The 23,779-nt window shown below is 34.1% G+C and overlaps 1 protein-coding gene across 3 annotated transcripts in view; it reads left to right on the forward strand.

The window, feature by feature from the left end:
- The first annotated feature begins 14,469 nt into the window (after positions 1–14,469).
- The window catches only part of LOC116342347 (probable serine/threonine-protein kinase yakA), a 47,951-nt gene continuing 38,641 nt past the window's right edge, over positions 14,470–23,779 (forward strand). The window contains exons 1-4 of one of the 3 annotated variants that reach the window (XM_031769910.1): positions 14,470–14,868; positions 19,336–19,700; positions 19,797–20,066; positions 20,866–20,982. In XM_031769910.1, coding sequence (XP_031625770.1) covers positions 19,568–19,700; positions 19,797–20,066; positions 20,866–20,982 — 520 coding nt within the window. In that variant the 5' untranslated portion in view covers positions 14,470–14,868; positions 19,336–19,567. Of the gene's footprint in view, positions 14,869–15,988; positions 16,420–19,335; positions 19,701–19,796; positions 20,067–20,865; positions 20,983–23,779 lie in introns of those variants that run through there. The other 2 variants (XM_031769911.1, XM_031769912.1) reach the window with 2 other exon arrangements.

Raw genomic sequence — 23,779 nt, forward strand, 5'->3', positions numbered from 1 at the left:
ATAACTGACAATAATGGAACTCCTTTTTTCCAGATCATTTATCATAATTAATTAAAAGTAAATTCACACCTTTTCTTCTTTTCATCATTATTTTATGAGCTTTTGAGTCGTTGTTGTTCCTTTTTTGGTGTTCATTTGTTATTGCTCGTATAATTAAATCGTTTGTATTGCAACGCATGTAAATATAAGTGCGCTGAATGATTTACGGGAGATAAGATAAAATGGAACATTTTTTTAAAATCATTTTGCTACATAAGGTGTGCAAACGAAAAAATCTCATAAAATCTTCCTCCGTAGTAATAAAATGGTCATAATAAAACATACACTGCCAATTTACTTGGAACTTCTAAGTTGGAAGCATATTGTTTATATAAACAAATTAATAGGCCTATTGTTCTACATTGAGAACATTTTTTCCGCGAATTTTCCAAAAAGAAAAATATTGTTTTTGTGGACTGGACTCATGTAGATTCTAAATACAAAAAGTAACATTGTTCACATTAGAGTTGGCGAAAATTGTTGTGGTCATACAATCGAAATGTGTACAAATATTAAGTATTGATAGGCACTGTTAATATAGTATATTATTATAGTGGCAGTGTTTTCTACTCTATGACTTTCGGTTTTAAGATTTACCATTACTTTGCCCTCCCCTATACATTTTCGGCTATTCTACTTAATGATGGAAAATGTTTTATGGAATTCAAAAATAGAATCGTGTATGCCGCGAGGCCACTTACAAGTGGTTGAAGATGTTGAATTTTTCTATTTCATCAAAACAATAATCTTATCCCACGTTTAGTGCGCACTGCGCAGTCCTTCCAATCTCAATTGGATATTGAAAAAAAATATTTCGTTGGCGCGTTAAAAAATCACCAAAAAAAATCATGGAAAATATCGAAACAAACAAATTAACAAATGTTGGATAATACGACGTTCAAAACCATTAAAACAACAAGATGAAAAACAAGTGGGAAACGGCTATAAAAAACAGAATCGCTTGTCATTTCGCACGTATTAAAATTGCCAATAAATTACGCGGTAATAATTTATTAAGTAAATATCGAAGCGACAAGGTCTACAGAAATAAATACTAAAATAAAAAGAAACAGAAGTGGAAAATAATAAATAAACAAAACTAATCAACAATTCATTCTTTTTCTCTTTTTCCCTTCGCATGTTGATACGATGCTTGAATTCCTTCTGGCACACAAAGACGATGAAAAGCGCATTGCAAATGACAAATCGGAATGGATTCAGTATTATTATTTTTTTCATGTCCCATACGTAATTTTGTTCTTGTTCTTATGAGACTTGATGTGTACGCAGAGACGCGATGCAACAAGTTATATATCATATAGCAGCAGCAGCAGCAGCAGCAGCAATGCATTTTATTTTATACTGCTGCTGCCACTGTGTGCTGGCTTGTTGTTGAAAGGCTGCGGTCATTTTTAATTGCTGTACAGCAATCGTGGCTGCCATGTAAATCCTTTTTCCAATTGAAATGAAATACTATCGAATGTCGTTCATTTATGCAGCAGCCACTGCACCAGACCCAGCAGACACAGTGTGGAAAAGAAAACATACATTTTGAATATATATTTTGCACTTATTGCTGATTTTATTAATACTACAACCAATTTTATGTCAATCGTTTCTCTTTTTTTTGCTTTGTAATGAAAATGTATCCGATATCTTTCTTATTTTCAAGCAAAAATAAATGGATGATATGGAGCAGCAGCAAGAAAAGTACTGTGAACACTGAGTATAATGTAAAGCAAATGAAAAAAAAATCATATAAAAAAAGTTCAATGGAATGCAAAACACTCAGAACCGTAATAAGGCATAACCCGATGAAGGATATTCGTTTTATAAGTATCAACTTCATTCATTTTTTTTCTAGATCCGATTTTATAACGAGTTCATCAAATCTTCGATAAAAAAATGGATTAATTTTGAATCTTGGCATTTAGCACTGGCTACGGTTCTGCATGTAAATGATACAAATGGAAAATGATTTGCCTGTAATTGGTTCACTTTAGGGAAAAAAGAGTGCAAATAAAACGAGTAAAACAAACCACAATTTGATATAGTACAAAAGTCTGATGTTAATTTACCCGTCCAATGTATGCTTATTAGTTTCGATTGCAGTACGAATACCAATCTCGACACATCGATGTACATGACAATAACATTGCAAAATGTGAATAAAATATGAAAAATTATTTTACTTGAAATGTAATTATGTGTTTTACCGCGTAGTAGATGCGTTTTTTGTGTCGCGTGTCTTTTAACAAACATGAACGGCTTTTTTCACTCTTTCCAATTTGCTCACCTTTTCGTATCGTCGTTTGTTGATAAATATATACCTTATTTTTTCTTCTCCGATGTCCGTTTCGCTCGGCTGCATTCTCTTCATTCATATTTCTGTTTATTTTAATGCTCTGCTGATATATTGGGCTTGAAGCATTATTTTATGCATTTATTGATTAAAATGTGGTTAAGACGAAGAAGAACATAAGAGGCGCCAAATATTTTGCAGTTAGTTGATTTGGTGCGCACGCCATGCAAATGCATACATTTTATTTGTGTTAAGAAAAGAAATTATTAATGAGACGGAGATTCAAAAATGCGTTGCAATGCATTGCTCCTCACTCACACCGGTGTGCCCAAGAGAATCGATCGAGTTATTCGGTCGGTTTTGTTTCATTGCCGCATTTTTCTGTCGTTTATTTTTCTTCTTCTTTTTTTTCGTTTATATATATTTAATATTCAGGCATTTACTTTTATTTTTGTTAGTTTAATGTCCATAAGACTACCTGACGTTTAAAATGCATATAACAGCAAGACTTGACTATCAACATCGCATCGAATGAGTTGATTTATTGCTCGCGTACCGATAAATTATATTTTATTTTCATTTGATTCCCTCTATGGATGTGTTGCATTTTTTGCCCTCTTTTTTTCCAATATTCTTATTATTATTATTTATTTTTTGTTATTTAAATGTGTCGAATACATCCTGACTCATTCACGAGCCAACAACACTTACGAATAGCAAACCTTTGAGTGTGTTCTCAAATTGAGTGTCTCAATATGTAATCAGAGCGCGGTCATACTGTGTAGAAATCTATGTTTTTTTGGTTCGTTTCCCAAACCGGAAAAAAGGCATCATCAATTGAAATAGCAAAACAGAGAAATCTGTGAGAATATACGCGCGGTAATATGAAATGAAGCAATGAATTTAAAATTGCTTTTAATGTAAATGTTTCGAGAGCGATACGGTATCGTTTTCGTTTCAATTTTTTTCTTCCGACTTCAATGATGTTCTACGTTTGTCCGTTTCGCTACGTGCTCAACCAAAGTGGAAATTTTTTTCAATAAAGTCCAACGCAATAAATTATAATCAAGTAAATTTTGTGTCATTCGGCGGCGGTGAATTTTGTCTGACAACAATTGAAGCAATTATGTGTGTACATCGAAAGCCTGAACCAAAAAAAAGAGAAAAGAATATGCGTGAAACAGCATTCATTGGAATAACACTTGCTTCTATCGAACACATGGAATGAAAATTAAAATAAATGAGTGAAACTCGCGTTCCAGAGAGTAAGTACATCGGAAGATGAGGCCGAGTTCACCGGCCACTTTAATCAAATGGAGAAACGGTGCTAAACCGGACAAAAAGAAGTGGAAGCAATGCATTTGCACTCATATGCGCTCATAAATTTATATTTATTCTCGGTGCATTCAATTACGTTGAAATCCAGTGCATACCAATGTTAGACGCAATCAAAATATGTTTGGCGCTTTGAAATGCAAATTCATTGATATTGTGACAGAAAATTTCGATTCGGATTTATTTTTTTAAGAAAATTTCCGTGAAACACCGGTGATTTATATTCCATTGATTACATTTGAAAAGAAAAGAAAAATAGATTGAGCACCTTTAGAAAAAAAAGTGTTAAAAACATTCTTGGCGGCAATTTTTCGACTTTAAATCACTTTCAAGGCTGTCAAATTATTTTGTACTTGACCATCGGCTTATCAGCTCAATGCTCGCAGCAAATATTTTTTTCAACTGATAAAAATGACAGACCGAAGAGAAAATAAAATAAAAAGCAAAGAACGATGAACACGAGAAAACAAGGGAACACAGAAGCTGTTTATTACATATGTGCACAAACATTCGGCGTATAGTTTTCTCTCCCTCTATCTTTCAATCTTTTTAATTTAACAGATTATGATAAACGGATGCTCACAATAATATCATTTAAAAGAAAATTTATCAAAACTCATAAAAAATGAGCGCGTTCCACAAAAAAAAACGATGAAAAATACGATGGACGCGTGCTTCGTTTGTCGTATGCTTTTCGACCTTTTTTTTATTTTCATGTGTTTAATTTTTTTCTCTCGCTTTTGCCCTCTCTATTGAGTGTACATTGTACAATCTGACACTTAATATGGAATAAGTAGTTTATAATATTATAATGATTTGAAAGAGCTTGTGCCGGTGCATTTTTTTCAATCATCTGTTGTTGTTTTTCGGCTGCGTCACATTCCAAACCATTCGGTACGTTCGCATGTTTTAGCATATACCGTATACTTACATCATAACGACGCGGTCATTTAAGTATGCTCTTATCACTACAGTTGACTGAATCCGAACTATGACTCGTCGTGTGAGTATGTTTATCGAGTTGAGCATTCTGATCTTTTCCTGTTGAAGTTAAAGAGAATAAAAGCATTATAGTAACAATATGTTCACTTCAATGAATGCAATGTTTTTTTTCCTTTGAAATGGTTTATTATATTTTTCAGTATGAAATGCTTATTTTTCTGCATTTACGTATGTAGTCAGACAATTGATCACATTGAACGCTAATAGAAAATAATTACATAGATTATAAGTTGTTGTTGTTGTTTTTGTGGTGTACCGTTTAATTTGAATTCAAAATCACCGTTTGCCGTTTTCTCTTTCAACGCACTTTCAATTTTCATTTTGATTCGATTTCAAATAATTGTTCAGCCGCCAGCGACCAGACTGAGTTACTAATATGAGTTTCAAATAATCGAATCGTTTCCTTTTTATGTATAGTGCATTAGATCATGCCATATGTTCATTGATCATTTGGTTAGCAAAACTCTTTGGATTATAAAATGGATTACCCGACGGGTAATACCCGTACAATGCTGTCACCAATACTTATTTAACTTGTTAAGAAAACAATTCATTTGGTTAATGCTAACATTTGAATTATATGCAAATTTCCATGCCATGTTTTTGTGTACACTTACAAATGTGATTTCATCAAAATCGAATTGCAAATGGAATTTTGTTACATTTACATATAAAGATTGAATGAAGATTTTGCATGAGCAACGCAAAATTCATTATCTTTAAGTGTTTTTGTGCGTATCATATAAATATTTTCGGTATTTCACATTTATCGCACGTTTTTTCATCGGATCCTTTTATTTTCGTGGAAATTCTAATCGAAAAAACTTACAAAAAACGACAGATAAAATTCCGTTGTGTCTGATAGCATGCAACGTGCGCAGTAGCTGAACAAAAATTGATATAAACATAAAATGTAAAAGCTAGTGTAAAAGCATAGTCTGTATCATAGTCTTTTAAATTACAGGGTGCACCATAATAACTGTCCCTTTTTTTCAATCGTTTGTTTTAATACTCAAATGTCTTGCGATTCACTCTGTCGTTTACCGTTATGTTTATTGGTGTTTACTCTAACTCTAACGATACTGCGCATTTATGTACACTATTTGTTTAGCTTGCAATAAGAATGGATGTGAAACGTCAACTGGTACTAAATTTGCACAAACGGGGCTTGAGACAAATTGATATTTTTCGACAGCTACAAAATGAAAATATCAACTTGAAATTTCTAAAGCACACAATAAAACGATACAAAGAACGTGGCAGCGTTGATATATTGAAGAAAACTGGACGAAAAAGATCTGTTCGTACCAAACATCTCATCAAACGTGTGAGAGAGAAAATTCGCCGAGAACCTCGAAGAAGTGGACGAAAGTTGGCTCATGAGTACAAAATCAGTGAAACTTCAATGCAACGAGTTTTGGCAGAAGACCTGAATATGAATCCATTCAAAAAATGTCGACGACATGGTCTCACAATCAAAAATAAACAAGCCAGAAAGCAAAGATGCAAAGAGTTGTTGCGCCGGCACGCAAACTCAAACATTGTTTTTTCAGATGAAAAGTTGTTCCTTTTACAGCGAAGCCTCAATTCGCAAAATGATCGTGTGTACGCAACATCAATCCTTGATATTCCCGAAGATAAAAAAACCATCGAACGATTTCAAAATGTTCCACAATTGATGGTTTGGGCCGCCATGTCGGCCGACCACAAATTTCCACTGGTTTTCGTCGAAGAAGGCGTAAAAATCAATGCCAGAGTATATATTCGAGAAATATTGCGTAAAAACTTATTGCCACAGTCTCAAAGACTATTCAGAGGTGAACCATGGGTATTTCAACAAGATGGTGCACCCGCACATCGAGCAAATACGACAAAAAAATGGCTACGCATGAATTTGCCTGATTTCATTGACAGAGACTCATGGCCGCCATCGTCTCCTGACTTAAACCCGCTCGTATTTTTCGCTTGGGGATACATGTCGTCGAAGCTCAATGATCTGAAAATTACGAAACGAACCACTTTGGATGCATTCAAAAAGGAAATAATAAAAATTTGGAACGAAATTCCCATGGATATGGTGCGTGCCGCGTGTCAATCGTTTTCGAAACGTTTGCGTTTGGTAATCCGAGAAAAGGGGGGAAGAATTAAAGTCAAAGGTTGAATCATAATCTCTATACCTCATTCTTATATCGAATAAAATTATATCTCGATTTGATTCAAATTTCTGTGTTTTTTGGCTAGAAATAAAAGGGACAGTTATTATGGCGCACCCTGTACAGAATTAGTATATATGCAAATTCCCATAAAATGGCACTGTATAATACTGTCTTTGTGTGTCGTTGTTGTTTTTATACAAGCTCAAATGGGCCAACTATGTAACGTTTACAACGAATAAAGATAATCAAAGCGAAAGCAACCAGGTACATGTATGTTCAGAAAAAAGGAGAAGCGACTGTAAAAATCGACCGGTAGCAGTTATGCCAATTTAAAATGAGCTTATGTCCAAATTTGATTAATTTGATGTTGTACTAGACCTTAACGGAGTCGTTTTCTATCAGTGTAATGATGACGATTTGGCCTGTTGAAAAATGATGCACACGGTTGGTGCTCCTTTTTTACTTGGTTGCATGCATGTATGAATCAAGTGATATGTGTAGCGGAGAGCGGCATCAATTTTTCTTGTAGCCTCAGCGCAAATATCGTTTCATCGTGATAAAGAGAAACAAAATGCACGACCAGCAACATTGAACACTTGTAATTACAATTGTTGATTTGAGGCAATCAACGATCATCGTTCACCATCAATAGCCCAACCACACAGAATATAATGTGTAATGTAATTGGATTTGAGAGTAAAAACGATGAACACCGAAAAAAACAACAACAACAACAACACACATATAAATTAGTGTCTAGCGGCATTTAGTGCACTTCTCTCTCTCTCTCACTCTATGGTTACCGCTGTGAACCATGTTCGTTGCTCATGTTCATCAATTAAATATGTATGAGCGTAAATTTACAGCATTTGTAACTCGGAATAATGTTTGTATGTGTGTGTTTTTTGTTTTAATTTGGCGTGTTTTCCTGCTTTGTTTATGCACTTTTTAGTTTTTGTGTTTACAATGTTAAAGCATTCGCACTGCACGCACTGTCTTTCGGTCGGGTCTTTTAATTAGAGCCAGTTTAAAACAAGATGAGAAAAAAGACGAATGCGCCCATGTGTGTGTGTATGAGAGAGCCACATTTTCTTAGTCATTCAAAATACCAACAAATAACTTATATATACTTGAAGCCGATTTGTTTAAAACCTTTTTTGGAATTTTCGGTATTCGGTATTATGCAACTGTTTAGTCTACTTTGTCCAATTTGATTGAAAGTATGCAATCGATCAATTTGGAGTAATATAAGTATTTAAATTTTAAAGTGAATAGAGTCGCATAAATACTGCATCTATATGGAGAAATTGTCATGACTTGAAAAATGTAAAAAAATCAAAAAAGGGGTTCCATAAGAAATCCTCAATGGAACTGAAAATATTTAGCAAAATTTTGGCTTTATCTAATTTCTCGTATTTGATTTTACGGAGGAAGATTTGACTTACAAACGAGGACTGTGTTTGCAGGATCGCCATTCAAAAGTTCAGGCCTTCAAGTTTTTTTTATTGTCAAACTGGACGGTAGTTTGCGCGAGTGACGAAACCACCTTATTGTCGTAAAAAGTCGACTCACTATATATACATGAAATTTAAATGGTATATACAAATGATTTCGACGAAGAGTATTACTGCTAATTAGTGCGTCGTCTATACGTTTTATGATTTGTTGAATTTATTTTCAACGTTTCGATGAATTTAATTGAATTCCTGTAATTTTCTCACTGAATCGAGTATTACGAAGCAGACATCGATGATGCATTTCTTGTTCGTATCAACAACGTCCTTGACGCCGTTGCACCTCCAGTGCTCACTTTGAAAAGGGTCGTAGGAGATCGTCTTCTTTATTTTGATTGCCTGATAAACTGGCTAATACGAAACGAATTTATTAACCCACTTCATTTCGAATAATTATAATTGAATTGCAATACTTCATTCTCGGTTCGGAAGAATTAAATATCATTGTTTTTTTTTTGTTAAAGAATCATTATATAATTGATTTGAAATCATTCTCTGCGATTTTTTCCCCATATCCAATGGAAACGATGTGCTAAATCTTCAGACAGCAGCCACTTGAATTTTGGAATACTTTAAGCTTGAATTGAGCGTCATTTATTTTATTGAAAAAATATTGATATTAATTTATCGTCTAAGTGCGCACTAAACAATGCAAACGCCGTTTTTTCTAAAAATTGATTGTTCTCACACGAAATGAGAGCAAATTCAAAGAATTTTCTGAACGGTTGCTTCACAAAACACAGAAATTTTTTCCACCAACCATTTTCGTTTGGCCAATTGATATAAGAAATTTTCTGTTTGTAATTTTGGTTTCGTCACTCGTTCTTCACCTCGACAGAGATTTTATTATTTGATCACGGTATATCAGCATTTTCAAACTAAAGATCAATTATTTTATAACATAAAAGATGGAAATAATAAACTGCGCAAAATAAATTAGTTTTATTTTTATAGTGGACAAATATAGTTAAAAATTTAAACAAAAATTACAATTTCGTGATGGTTGTTAAATTTGGCCTATTGGGTAAAATGTTTGTTGGATAATGGGATAACTTCAAACATTTTGCCGAGTCGATTTTTTATTTGCCGTTTTCTCTACCGTAGCAAATCTTGTGGAGAAACCATTTGTAGTCCGATGTTGTTTGTGTGTTGGCCTGCGGTCAGATTAATGTACTGTTAAAACGCGATCAACATGTTTTAAACAGGCGCTTTCTCTCTCTCTCTCTATTCCAGGCGCACACTGCACACAAACTAACCAACTGCCTCTAATAAGGTAAAACAAGCTGGAAATTAATCCCTGAATATGATATTTATGACATGCTCCTTGATGTTTGCTTTGTGTAACATAAGTCGAGAATCGCTACAATTCAACCTAAGAAGTCGTCTGATTATTTCGCTTGTCCTTTCATTTATATATTGTGCTGCTGACCGTAAATAGAATATAATAGACAATTTTTGGTGGGCGATCAATGAACTTTTGCCCAGATAATAGATTTTGTTATTCATACCTGCTATACAAAAGTTAAAAAAACAGCGATTTCAACATCGCCGAGGTTGTCTGAAAAGAACCCGATAAATCTTTGTGTGACAAATAAATAGTCAGCAAAAGGTCAGATTTGAAAAATTCGAACTAGGTCACTCTGGTGCAAAATCTTCAAAAAGCAAATAAAGCCAATTCATGGAAAAAATAAATTGATTTTCTCATTTTCTTTGCGTTCATGATAATTTTCTGTACATTTTAAAATGATTTTTGGAACTTCGATTTTGACCGGAATTGGATTACCCATTCTAATGCACATTGTACATTTCGATTATTTTAACAGGTATTTATTTTTCTCAAATATTTTCGCTTTATGTTTCATTTACTGTGCGCCATGACCTTGATGTTGATAAAAGTTAAGCATGTAATTTGATGGGAAAAATATTTTTTTCTGAAATAAAGTAAAATTGATTTTGAAATATAAAGCATACAATCCTCGAAATCCTCTTACTGAAGATAAAAAAATAATAATTTGTTCAAAGTGATTGTGCTTTCGGCGGTAATTTGTGGAATTAAAATGAAATTGAATTTATGTATGTGAGCATTCTATCGATGGGAAGTGAATTTTAAATGATAAATTATCAATTCAGTCTCACACTGACTTCATTAATGACAACAAGTAAGGAAATCGAAAATATTATTTTAGAAATTAAAATGTGCTAATTTATAAAAGTTGGTACAAAGTGCTTTGAATGTTATTTGCGATTGTAACATCTTGCTTGCCATTTCAATTCATCTTTTCGTGTCATTGAAATTAATTAAAGTGAAAAATAGAGTAAATATCGGTTGGAATTGAGTAGAAAACTTGTTTCATTTAATACCTTTCGTTTGAATTGTCCTTTGGCTGAATTTAAATGTAATGTATTTATTTCAAAATCCTTCCGTTCGGCATTGTTCTATGTTTGCAAGCTGATTAACGCCTTTATCGTTGTCGCCTCACAAAGTGGAATAGCAAATAAATTAGCGAAAAAAAAGCTTTCAACGCGTGTCTGAAAAAAACTGAGCCCATTTTGAGAAACGAATAAAAGAACATTTAATTCGAATCAAATTGAAGAGAAAAAAAATATCGGTTAAGATATATGATTTAAGCCCACGTGCAGCCCAACTGCATCGTCTTATGTTGTGTACTCAGAAATATATCTATTTTAGCCATGATTTGAATCGACAAATCACGAATGGCATGTGCACAAAAAATGGATTTTCATTTATGAATGAACTGGTTACGATTTCGTTGGCGCAATTCATAAATTTATCAAAAAACGTGAGCTCATGCTTTTTTCACCTTTTTGCCTCATTCGCTCTTTGTGCAAAACCTCCTTATTGCGAGTTGTCTTGTTGTGTTTAGCTTTTCTGAAGAGTTTGAGACATTAGGTACTTTTGTGAATTGCGCCGTAGATTTTCTCATTCTGTGAATGAATAAATTTTCTATGAATTCTTTTGAATGGAAATCTTTTTATGAATGAAAACTGTACGAAAAGCTAATTATTTTGCAGTGCATAATATGCACTTCAATTATAATTCTGCCATATAATTTTCCAGTCAATTCTTCAAGAATGTTTATTTTCGTTAATCCATCGTATTTTCTTGGAGTGTTTTCATTCTCTCATATAATCATCGATACCAAAGATATCAAGTCACAATTTACGGAACGAAAAAAAGACTGCCCAACATGTACTTCATATGAAAGCTGTACCACGTAAAAGAGAAATGAGTTAATTGTGTCATATGTTTTTTGACAGTAAGCAGCAGCCACTCAACCAGCCGAAAATAAAAACCATGAATTTAAATCCCATTGAGACTCGATTTTTGAGAGAGAGAGAGAGAGAGAACAACAACAGAAAAATTGCAAATAGGCGATTTAATGGTATTTAAGCCTGATTTCAATATTCGAAACGAATTAATTCAAATGTTTTGCAATTAAACGACTAAATAAGGAAAAGTGAATGTGTGGGCTTCTTGTTCGATTACTGGTTTGATGGTTGTTTCTGTTGTAGTTGTTATTTTTCTCTTCTCTCCAGCTATGCATGCTTTCTTGCATATTGAACGCACGTCAAAACCACCGAAACGGTGCCATTAATTTGGTTACAACTGTGTGCGCGCAAGTTTTTTTTGTTGATTTGCATAACGTTAAGTAACCACATGTACTGGGCCTGCTGTTACAATGGCAATAACAATAGCAATTATTGACGAGTGAGAACAATGCAAAGACAAAAAAACAACAACACAGAATTAGGTTCAAATCAATTTGTTTAGCACTCACATTATTGTAATATCCATATAAATAAAGTTGTGATTGAAAAATTGACAGTTATTTTGTGAGATGTGTATAGTGTATTGCATATTGGGGGAGAAAATTGGGTGCAGCCAATTAAAATATAAACCGTGTCGATTTTTTTTGGTTTCGTTCATTTTCTTGACTACATGATTTAATTTTAATTTACAATTTTCTGAGAAAAGGAAAATCGAAACACATGTTTTGAAATGTGAAGCCACTTTGGACGCATTCCTGTTTTTACGACTATTTGTGGGAATTTTATTTTGTTGTAAACAACTCTGTAAATAAATTTCGTAAAAATTCACCGTTGAATGATGATAATTAAGTCGCGCGAAAATCCACATTGTCAATTGGCTGATATCGTGCACACGTAACAACGATTGCGTGCTCATTTTCGGCGAGGGAAAAAATAGATTATATTTGTCATCATTTTTTTATAATTTGTTTGTGAGCCCGCCTTGTTTTTATCCCTACAGATTACCAAATTGTCTATTCTTAGCATCAAACGTCACCGTAATAACATCATAATGAGCAGATGAATTAAGTGTCTATACTGTCGTCACATATACTTTCCGGCCTATGCGATCCGGTCGAAATGCTCATCGATATAAAAACGTACAAACAAAATGTTATTAGACGATATGACCAAAGAAGCACCCGAAAGGAAATATATAGCAACAAGTGAGCTATTTTCGTTAAGATGATGCCATTTGTTAAACATTTCATTCGATGAAGCTGAACCATTTTATCGAGCGCGTTCACGAACACTCTCGTTGGTTCTGACACCGGCAAAAACCACCATTCCCAACACTTTTGCCAATAAATGTCAACAAAAACAAAATGTTTATTGCTAGATGTGGCACAGGCTTGGTTATGAATAGTTTAAACGAAAGAAAAAAAAACAGATTTCTTTGCGGCGAGTCTTTAAATCGATCAAATGAAAAATAAAACAACCGCTTAATTCCCGCCTTTTATTGAAATTTATTTCTTTGTTTGTGTGTGTGTTTTTTTGTTGCTTTGTGACTCGTGCTGGAGGGCATATGTACGTATGAATGAAAGATAGTTGTGTGTGACAAATGCTAGACATCGAAATTCAAATATAAGATCGCGCCAAATGTATGAACGAGACATTAAAATCGATTGTAATTGGCCGGAGCGAGATAGAGGAATGAATGAAATAAGAAGAAAAAAGTGTTGAAGAAGAAGTGTATGTACACACACACAATATCATAACAGGACAAATATAGAAAAAGAGGTTGGACTCTATATATGGCCCACGCGAAAGATTTTGACTTCCACAATAACTTGTTGCTGTGTATATCTTCTGCAACTGTTGGCAGCTTACCCATAAAACTTAACTTATACTCAGCGAATTAAAGCGTACGCGAAAACGTATAGCGTTGAGGAGAACAAAACAAAATCGGGAGATAGAGAAAGAGAGAGAGATCGAAACTGAGCACGACACATGCGTTGGAAATGTACAAATACGAGAAAATTAACGAATAAAATACACATATATACTCATAGTCAAATCGCTAAAATGTGCATGTTTGATTCATGACGTCGCACGCACACTTGAATGAATGCGGACGCACGAGAGAATTAATATCAATCTACAATTTGAATAACGAAATCAAATAAATCTATAATCGAACAATTTGATACGATCTGTGACATTTAATTGAATGCGAAAAACTGCTTTTCGATTGACGCTCGCTCGGTCACGCATTTCAATCCTTTTGCGGTAACCAAATTTGCGAGCGTGCCCATTACATCGTGTGCATCGCTTTATCAATTTCATTCTCGATTCATCGTGTGTTTGTGGAATTTTCTCAACGCAAAGCTTTGCGGTCGGCCGTTCGTCTGTAGCATTCGCTCACGAAGCTTGGCTTGGCTTGGTGTGTGTTTCTGCCTTCATCGTTTGCATTAATGTATGCGCTTACGTGTATGTGTGTGTTCGTGCTCTGAAAATGAAAAAAAGCAACAGGCGAATATGTGATCATAACAACCGGCTTCAGCACACAAAGCACACATTCATTACATTTGACTTCGACTAAAAAAACATATTTTATTCCGTCGTCGGTGCAACTGAGCACGAAAAAAAACTACCAACAATCGTAACACTTCAATTTAATATCCAAAAATTATTTCAAATCTTCATTCGTTTTCACACGTTCATTTTCCGCGCGTTTATTGTTTGCATATTTTTTTACGTGGTGTTTTTCTCGATTTTTTCGGTGAGATTTGCTAGCTTTTTTTTAAATTCGTCATTATTTCCCGTATTTGATCACAATCGTGCTAATTGAACCAGTGAATTGACTGTAATAAAACCGAGAGCAAAAATCCGTTCAAGTGAATTAAAGTGTTTTTCGATGAAATGTGTGGATGTGAATTGAAAGAAAAGTTCATCGGTAAAAATAGAGAGATTTTCCATTTCTTTGGTGAATATTTGATGGATGTGAGTGTTTTTATTTTTTGCGGTTAATGTGGAACACGAGATCAAAGTATGCTCAAGTGTTGGCAATCATTTACGTTCGGTCCATCAATACTCTACGAACAATTCACATGAAACTACTTTAGAAACCCATAAATTTTGTACTTCTTAAATCATATTTGGGTCAGGAAAATAGCGGCTATTAAGAATCAGTGTCAACTGCGAAAAAAAAGAGTTAAAAACAAAACGAACACTTGGAAACGAGTTAAAGGTGAACATTTTTTTTTTCTCGATTACTTCATTTAAAACATTTTCCTTTTTTACGACACATGTCTTCTCGTTAAATGCAGTTTTTCTACATATGTTGAAGATTACTAGTTTAAATGAAGTCAAAATGTCCTCTTTTTGTACAAACACAAAACGCGTACATTTGACACTCTCAATGTCATCGCCGACAATTGCAAAATAAACCGTCAAAAAAAAAAACGTTAAACAACGATCTCCTTATGGAAACATAAATAAAATTGAAATACAATTCAGCAGCGAGAAGAGAGGTAGAGAGGAAGAACGCGCGATCGCATATATACAACGCGAAAATCGGCAAGATCAAGTGTGAAAAATGAATGCAAAATTTTCTTTATACGAACACTATTATGACTAATTCGAATGGTAGTTGGTGCTATTCGCCGTAAGCGCATACCAAAAATAACGAATAATTGAAATGAACCTCAAATACAAGTCGTAGAAAAATCAACAACTACGACGAAAATGCAAAACATATATATCGACCAAAGAATTTTCACACACTAAATACACGAATCACAGTCGAAGCTGAACGAAAAATATTGGAATATACATAGAAAACATTGCGCACTTGTAGCGCACATATCGTTCAACGTACAAACATATCAATAAAATTGAAATAAATAAATAAATACGATGCGGAATTATAAGCACATAATTTACAAAATTTTTCACATGTTTTCAAAGTCGCTTGTTTTCTTACAGAAAAAAGGAAAGAAAAGAGATAAAGAGGGAGAGAGAGAGAGCACCCGACTGAGAGTTCGAAAGAAAAGTGGCTCGGAAATTGAGCTTAAACGTGAAGATGAGCTACGTGCAACGGTCACATTTGTAAGGCAATGTAAAAAAGGAATGTTTTGTTCGTGCTCACTCTAGAAACGAAATAAACATTCAACGACAACAACAACAGCAACAAAATTAAGCCGAAAATACTACGCACCGCGACTATAACCGTCGTTCGTCTATGAGAGCATATTTAATTGCCGTCCGAGACGTCGGTCGATTTTTCTCTCTTTCTTCATCACACACGGCACGCTCCGGAAAAACCTTTTGTTAGTTTAGTTAGTTAGTCAGTCACTCAGTCAGTCGGTCGAATCGAAACATTGCTCTTGTTTTTTCGTTTTGAAAATATTTCATCTATTTCGCGAAAAGTGTATATTTTCCTTGCCCTACCAATTAGCGGCATTTCTCTTGATCGCTTCAGATGCATCATATGCGATAATGCAAACGCGATTCTTGCAATTTGTCGAACGTCCAATAAAAAATTTGTGATTTCGTTCGGTCGATATATAGTGTGTAGTACATTTCGCAACGTTTTTTTTTCGATTTGAAATTTTTTTCTTGTTAGTGAATGTGTTTAATTTAAGCAGCAATAAATTTTTGACACAATTTTCATTTTGCGAGAATTCCAATTTTGTGGTGTGAAAGCGCAAGAGAATAAAAAAAAGAAAAAACCGACAGTTCAACACGTTTGCACGATCAACATCCATTACATTTGATTACTGTGCTGGCCTTTTCAAATGTACGTTTGTATATGTGTGTCAATTTTAAAATTACATCAAAAACCCATAAAGAGTGTGTGTGTGTGTATAGGAATGGTGCAGAGTGCGCCGCATACTGCACTTAAAGTTGAAAAATGCCGAAAATAAACAAATGTCGATCGAATTCAAAAGCGTCACTCTGCTCGATATTTTCGATGATCTACTCTCGAATGCACGAAATTCAGTCTCTCTTTCTCTTCGATTTCAATACAAGTTCGAGTAAGTGTTTGCACAGTTCGGCGCTCTCACTCTCGCTCACTCTTCCGACTCAAACTCTTTTTCATCAAACACTGTCGAGACCGAACACAGATGCGATAGCAACAAAAGCGAAACACTTCAATTTTTGAAACACCACTTGTTTCTATTTTATTCGATTTGAAATCATCACCTTCATCGCAACAACCAAGAATCATTACAATGTATATTTATTTGCATGCTCAACCACATACATATAGCACGAGCAACATGAGCAACGCGAGCCTCAACAACGGCCAATTAAGACGATCTCAATAAATTTTATTTCAATTTGTGTTCAGTTTACACAAGTTGATTCCATTATAATGAATAAAATTGAAAAGAAAAAGGAATTAGACACGTTAAAATACCTCACTTTATCTATATATTCCAATTTAATGAATTGCAAATAGGCAACGACTGAAACGGCCTGAAAATGGGACGAAAAAACAACAAATACACAATGTGTAACATCAAAATGAATTCATTCGAAGGAATTTTTGATCAAATGAAAACTGAAAAACATTTCTTAATTTTGTGCTCTTTTTCAACGTTGTTGATGAATTCTGTCTCTCTCTGTTTTCTTTTGCTTTTCGTCGATTTTCATTTTTATTATTCGCGTATGCGCCCGATGTCGAAAGTGTTGATATTAACATTCAACATTTAGACTCATATATTGCTTTGGTATGTAAACTGATTCAGTTTAACTGAAATCATTTTTATTCGACCTTTTTGGCCGATCCGTCTCTGTCTATTTAAAATGTGGTCAATTTCGAAAATCGACGGATCGCGACGGAGAATGGCAATCTTTGTTATCGTCTGTTGCGATGAAAATTGCTACTGTGTGACATAAAAAATTGTTCACGAGATTTATTTGGTGTACGATGGTCTAATTCTGTATCAGATTATTTCGGATCCATTTTTTACACAAGCGTTATAATAAATTTTCCAAGTGTCCGCGAACTAAAAAAAACACACACACAAAATCAAATTGATATGAAATTGTGACATTTTTATGTGTGTTCAACACCGGCAGTTTGGGTTTTGTCATCGCAGTGTTTTCGTCAAAACACACAAACATTTTTGATTTGAAATATGGACGGCAATCAAAACGATAGAAATGTGAACAAAGTTAAGTCGGGCATGAGCCTCAATTCGTGAGAAATGATGTTCGTTTTGATGCTATTTTTAGTGTATTACATACACATTACTATACACTGTATATTTTTCATCGCGATGAAATCAGTGACAATTGATATGTCAACATTAGTTTGATGTTGATCTTTCTCCGCTCTAACTCGTATTCGATGTGCATGGTGTGTATGCACATGTCATAAATACAGACTGTGAATGAAATCCTTCGAAATTTGCGCAGAAAATAGCAACAACAATCATGACAGCATTTAGCTGCATTTGGCAAACATAAAAGTAAAACATGATTTTTCTAATTTATGACCGACAAAGACCGTTCTTGTAGTTACAATATATTTTTTTATCAAATATTATGTGCTCATTCGTGTGTTCTTTTGGAACACAGATGTCAAAATCAAAAGAAGTAAGACTAAACCGTCTATATAGAACGTTACCCCTGAGGTTTGGGCATTTTTTTCGATTTGCTAGGATTTTTGATGAGCGAAATTCTTTCGATTTGCTACGGTTTTTTGAGCCAAATTATCCCTTTGTAATCCAATTTTCATCCAAGTGGAATCAAAAACTGTTGAATGGACCATAATATTCAACCACGCTTAAAAACAAGCGCTTGCTCTTATTTCTACGCTTATCCATATACTCTATGTTTAAAAAATGCATCGCATGCTTTCTGTATTAATGCTCCCACTTTTATTTGTATATGGATAAGTGCAGAAATCAGAGTAAGTGCTTGTTTTTAAGCGCGGTTGTATGTTACGGGGAGCTTTGGAAAAGTCTTTCAAATTGCTAGCTTTGGTAAAACTTTTCAGAATTAATTAATTGATACTATGGTTTTAATGAATAAAAACTATGGTTTTAATTCTATTTTACTCTGATTTAATTCTATTTTGCCATCTGTATTTGCGAAGATACACGAAACATTTTAAAAATCCATCTCGTAGGTGATACAAATTTGCTCTTATTTGCTGTGCTAACAACCTACTCTAGAAAAAAAATGCGTTTTTTTTTTCAATAAAATAAATGACGCTCAATTCAAGCTTAAAGTATTTCAAAATTCAAGTGGCTGCTGTCTGAAGATTTAGCACATCGTTTTTATTGGATATGGTGAAAATATCGCAAAGAATGATTTCAAACCAATTAAATAGTGATTCTTTAACAAAAAAAAACAATGATATTAAATTCTTTCGAACCGAGAATGAAGTATTGCAATTCAATTATAATTATTCGAAATGAAGTGGGTTAATAAATTCGTTTCGTATTAGCCAGTTTATCAGGCAATCAAAATAAAGAAGACGATCTCCTGCGACCGTTCAAAGTGAGCATTGGAGGTGCAACGGCGTCAAGTACGTTGTTGATTCAAACAAAGAATTCCATCATTGATGTCTGCTTCAGTTAAATTCATCGATATCAATTCATTTGATTTTTGCACTAACAATGGGCGAATGAAAGAAATTCGGAGATTAAAATAAATTTTATGATTTCACAAAGATAATTTTTATTTTTTTTTTTTTCAGATATACTCACATCTTTTATTCCAAATTAAATCTAAATTTAACGTTGAAACGTGAAGTAAAACATGAGCAAAACAAAAACAACTGCGTGTTGAAGAGAAAAAAAAGACATAAATTAATTTATCAAAGTGACAAATTTTGAACACACGGCGTGTGAGTGAGTTTTAAAATAGAACAGTGTTGAGTGTGAAATCAATAACTTTGAGAATTTGATTTGTTTAAAAAAAAAACACAAATGAAAATGTTAGCGATGCGTCGTGAAAACGATCAAATCTTTGGCAGTACAAACACCAACGCCATAAATAATAGCACAATTAGTGATACGAATGATGCAGTCGCTGATAATTGTTGCAACACCTATCAAGAAGGTAAGTCGATCAAAAACTATCGATGTTTTAGTAGATTATATGGACTCGAGATTGATGTCATTAATTTATTGTTTTATACTAAAACAAAATGTTCAGACTCCAGATTGAATAATGTGGCCAATCCATCTGGGCTCGAAGAATATGTGGATATATTGCAAGTGCAGCAATTATTATTGGATTCGACACCGTCCACAATGCCGATTTCCACAGCAATTACATCAAGTTCATGTGTCTCATCAAATACGACAACCAATTCGATGTGCACACAACGACAACGGCCACGTGTCAATATTCAAAAAGCAACCGAATATTCAACAACAATGGCCAACACGGGCTGCGCATTAACGCCGTCTGCTCAACTTCAAGGTACGTCGAAGAATTCCAAACTCTCAAAATAATACACTAACGAAACGCATTTAAAATATGAGAAGACAAGTTTTAATGCAAATAAATGATAAGTATTCATTTAATGATAAAAGTCGCTCAATAAATGTCGCACTGGAAATGAGACGAACAAGAAAAACGATAAATGTACTGCATTTCATAACATCTTTGACTTGGTTCATCTTTCAACGCGAACTACGCATTTTATTTCTTGTTCGTTTAATCATTTTTCATAAATCGTCTACATTTTGCATATTTATTTAATACACAAATGACAAAAAGGTTCTCGTTCTCGTTTAACTTTGGTCTATATAGACTATAGTCTGATGCATATTCTTAGTTGACAAAATTTATGTACTTAAAATGCGACACATACCGATAAAGATGCCATATTCAATGCATTACCAGGATATTTTTTTGACGCATATTATTTCTTTCCCATTTTTTTCGCAATCTGCTATGTGCCGGTGTCAGTCTGGCCGGGAGTTTTTTTTTCTCTCGCTTCATTACCAGTTATCACTTTGTCAACGCAACAAAATACCTGAAATAATGCAGTTATTTAAAAATTATTTGTTTCGATTAAATTCAATTAGCTGGATGAATTATTTATCGGCATTGAGAAGATTTCAGCTAGAAGCCGGACAGGATTTACTTCTCTCCCTTTCTATACCTCTCTCTCTCTATCATTGCTTATATATTTACTTAACGCAAGCTTGAACTAGTGTAAATCAATCAGTTGTTTTTCTTTTAAATTTGTAATTCGTATCAAAACATTATTTAGGTGATTCACCAACAAGGCGACTGCTATTGGACTATCCCAGTCCATATTTATATGGAAATTATCACACATCACCGAGCGAAGATCTTGTTGCACTTTGGTTCGGAACAAATAGCTCAGGTTAGCATCACATCTATCTCTCATCACACAAAAACACAAACCAATAATTCGTTGCATAGCAAATTATTTTTCTTATGTCTCTTCTGTGTTGTGAGTCAGTGTTGTACTGTACACACTTCTGTAACAGAAATATTTCTTTAACAAATTGTGGGAAATATTCTCATTGTGGCCGCTAATTAAAACCAATTTTAATGTATCTAAATTAATGTAGAGTTTTGATGTATATTGACAAAAAATGTTTCAAGTATGTGAAACTAAATATTAACACTTTTGTCTGGCGTAGTTCTCGTAAACTATTAAATTTTTATTATTCGATTTGAATGTCGAATTGTTAGTCATAAATTGTGGATTCGCCGTCATAGCTGCCGAAACCGATGCCATCGCTTCATTTCTAAATTTTATTGGTTATTATTGGAGTCCGCCGTACAGCACTGTACAATACTGTACATTGCTACAGTGAGCTCTGATGAGAACCTGTCAAAATCATTCAAATTACTAAAACATATTATGCGAGTCGCTTTTGAAACATTGAATTATGCGTGCGTCGTTGCGTTTGTTTCATTTTTTTTTTGTTTTTGCCTTTCTCAAATGCTCAAACCAACTTTAACTAATTATTATACACAACTGTATCGGCCATTTCCGCTGACCTGCGTTAATTTGACTTATTAAATACAATTAACGTTAGTAACACCATGTATCAGCATTGAATGTGCTCTGTGCACTGGTCGCTCACAATGTGACTTATATTTCAAGTGAACGGTTTTACTTTCAAAATGACTATAAACTGTGTGGTTGCTTAAGCAACAATTGCATTGTCTATGAGCATTTAGAAATGATGACTGCGGTTTGTGTAACACATACAAATCATGTGTGATCAATCTGAAAAAAACTTTGAAAATGAAAATTTCATTGCAACATAAAAAAAATAAATGTAAATATCAAGTTGAATTGTCTCATTTCAAATGATCCTTGTTTTGTGAAGAGTCTATCATGTGAAGAATAGCAGAAATGTCATTTGTCTGCTATTTAGTCGCAATGCATTTGTCACATTTGATTGTTATGATTAGCTAGTTGTGCAAATCAGACGAAACAACATCAGCAGCATACACACGTACACACAAGACGACGATAAAATAAACTTAAAACAATAATGTGCTGAATTTAAAATTAAACTGAGACGGTCAAAATGGCGAACCAAACAAAAGTGAAAAGAAAAAGATCGGCATTATACGCGTGCAAAGCGGAAGAGAGAGGGAGGGAGAGAGAATGGTCACCGAAATAGCCGAAACAATTTGAGATAATTAAATTTTTTGACGAGAAATGTGTGTGTGTGTGTGTACAATTACTCGTGGATACAGTCAGAGTGAAAAAGGAAATCAAATATTTGCTTTGATTAAATTTAATCAGTATGTTATGTGCACGATGTAATTATCTATCTCGACGTTTTGATACGTAAAGAGCAACGCCTGAAAAACGCGAAAGTCTTCGAAATGCGAAATTTAATGTTAAAACGAAATGAAAAGAACAGAGACTATGCAATGCAGTTGCAGATACAGTAGCAAAAACAACAAAACGGCCAACCACATATAACAACTGGTGTTTTACAAGACGAATTGGCATTTGGGAACAGTGGCTAATTACGCACTTTACGATGTGATTAAGATTGTGTTTAAATCATTTCAAAACAAAAAGGAATTCACTTCATTTGCTTCAACTCACACGTATCAATGCACACACAAAAAAAGGAATTTCCTTTTGGTTGGTGAAATGCGCAAACAAGACAGAGAAAGAGAGAGAGAGCGAGCGAGCGCAAAAGGAAGAATGAGAAAAAAGAAAGGTTATGTCTACTGAATTCGATGTTATCACATATATTTCTTTTTATGTACGAAAAAAAGTGTATGTCTGACTGAAAACTTGTGAAAACTAATATCAATTCATACATAATTTGTTAAATCGATTGAGTATTTTTATTGGTTTTTGTTTCGTTTTTTTTTCTCGCACGAAAGAACTGTTGTTTTTTATGTTCTCATCTTACCGGGACCATTAAGTGGCTTGTGTACTAGCTTGTGTGTGAACGTTTAGTCTTGCAGTTTTCATATTCTGTTGAACATTTGCATATTTGATCTTTGTCTGTGTTTGTGCGCTGTTTGTCTTTTGCGTTCTACCGTGGTTCAATTTTCATTTTCAAGAAATTACTTTTACGCAATGATTTACACTCACCGCGTCTTGCACCGCGTACAACCACATTAGCCATTGCTTATGTGAAAATACGCGTATCCGAATCGTTTTGTACGAAATTTTCGTGAAACGAGATAAAATGGCACAATGAGCCAACGAAGACAGCATAAAAGTGCGACACGCGAAAAAAAAGGTACACAAAGACGAAAACTTCTACAAGAAAATGCCACCTACATAAAACGTAGCAGTTTTTGCGTTTGATCATATGGTTGAAATGCGGTATTTTTCTTCGGTCAATGTTTGGTACTACGATGTTTTCGTTGGGTGTTTTTTTTTTATATTTTCGTCAATTTTGGCTTGTGCAGTTCATCTCTTGCCGTAAATCTCAAATATCTCTTTTTTACTCGTGTATTCGTTTATAAATGCGTACTTCTACCGAGCATGTTGCGTTTGGCTCATTTCCATTACATCGTACAATACATGTTTTTCGTGTCGACTATTTTGAGATACTAATAACATATCTTGGTCTCTCTCTCTCTATGCTGTGTTCACGCTCCTTTCTTCCATTTACGCGCCATGTACCTTCAAACTTTAATGTTTATGCGAGAAAACGGTGTAC

The sequence above is a fragment of the Contarinia nasturtii genome, unplaced genomic scaffold (genome assembly GCF_009176525.2).
Source record: "Contarinia nasturtii isolate CC-2019 unplaced genomic scaffold, AAFC_CNas_1.1 Cnas_scaffold_864, whole genome shotgun sequence".
In the NCBI taxonomy this organism is placed as follows: Eukaryota; Metazoa; Arthropoda; class Insecta; order Diptera; family Cecidomyiidae; genus Contarinia; species Contarinia nasturtii.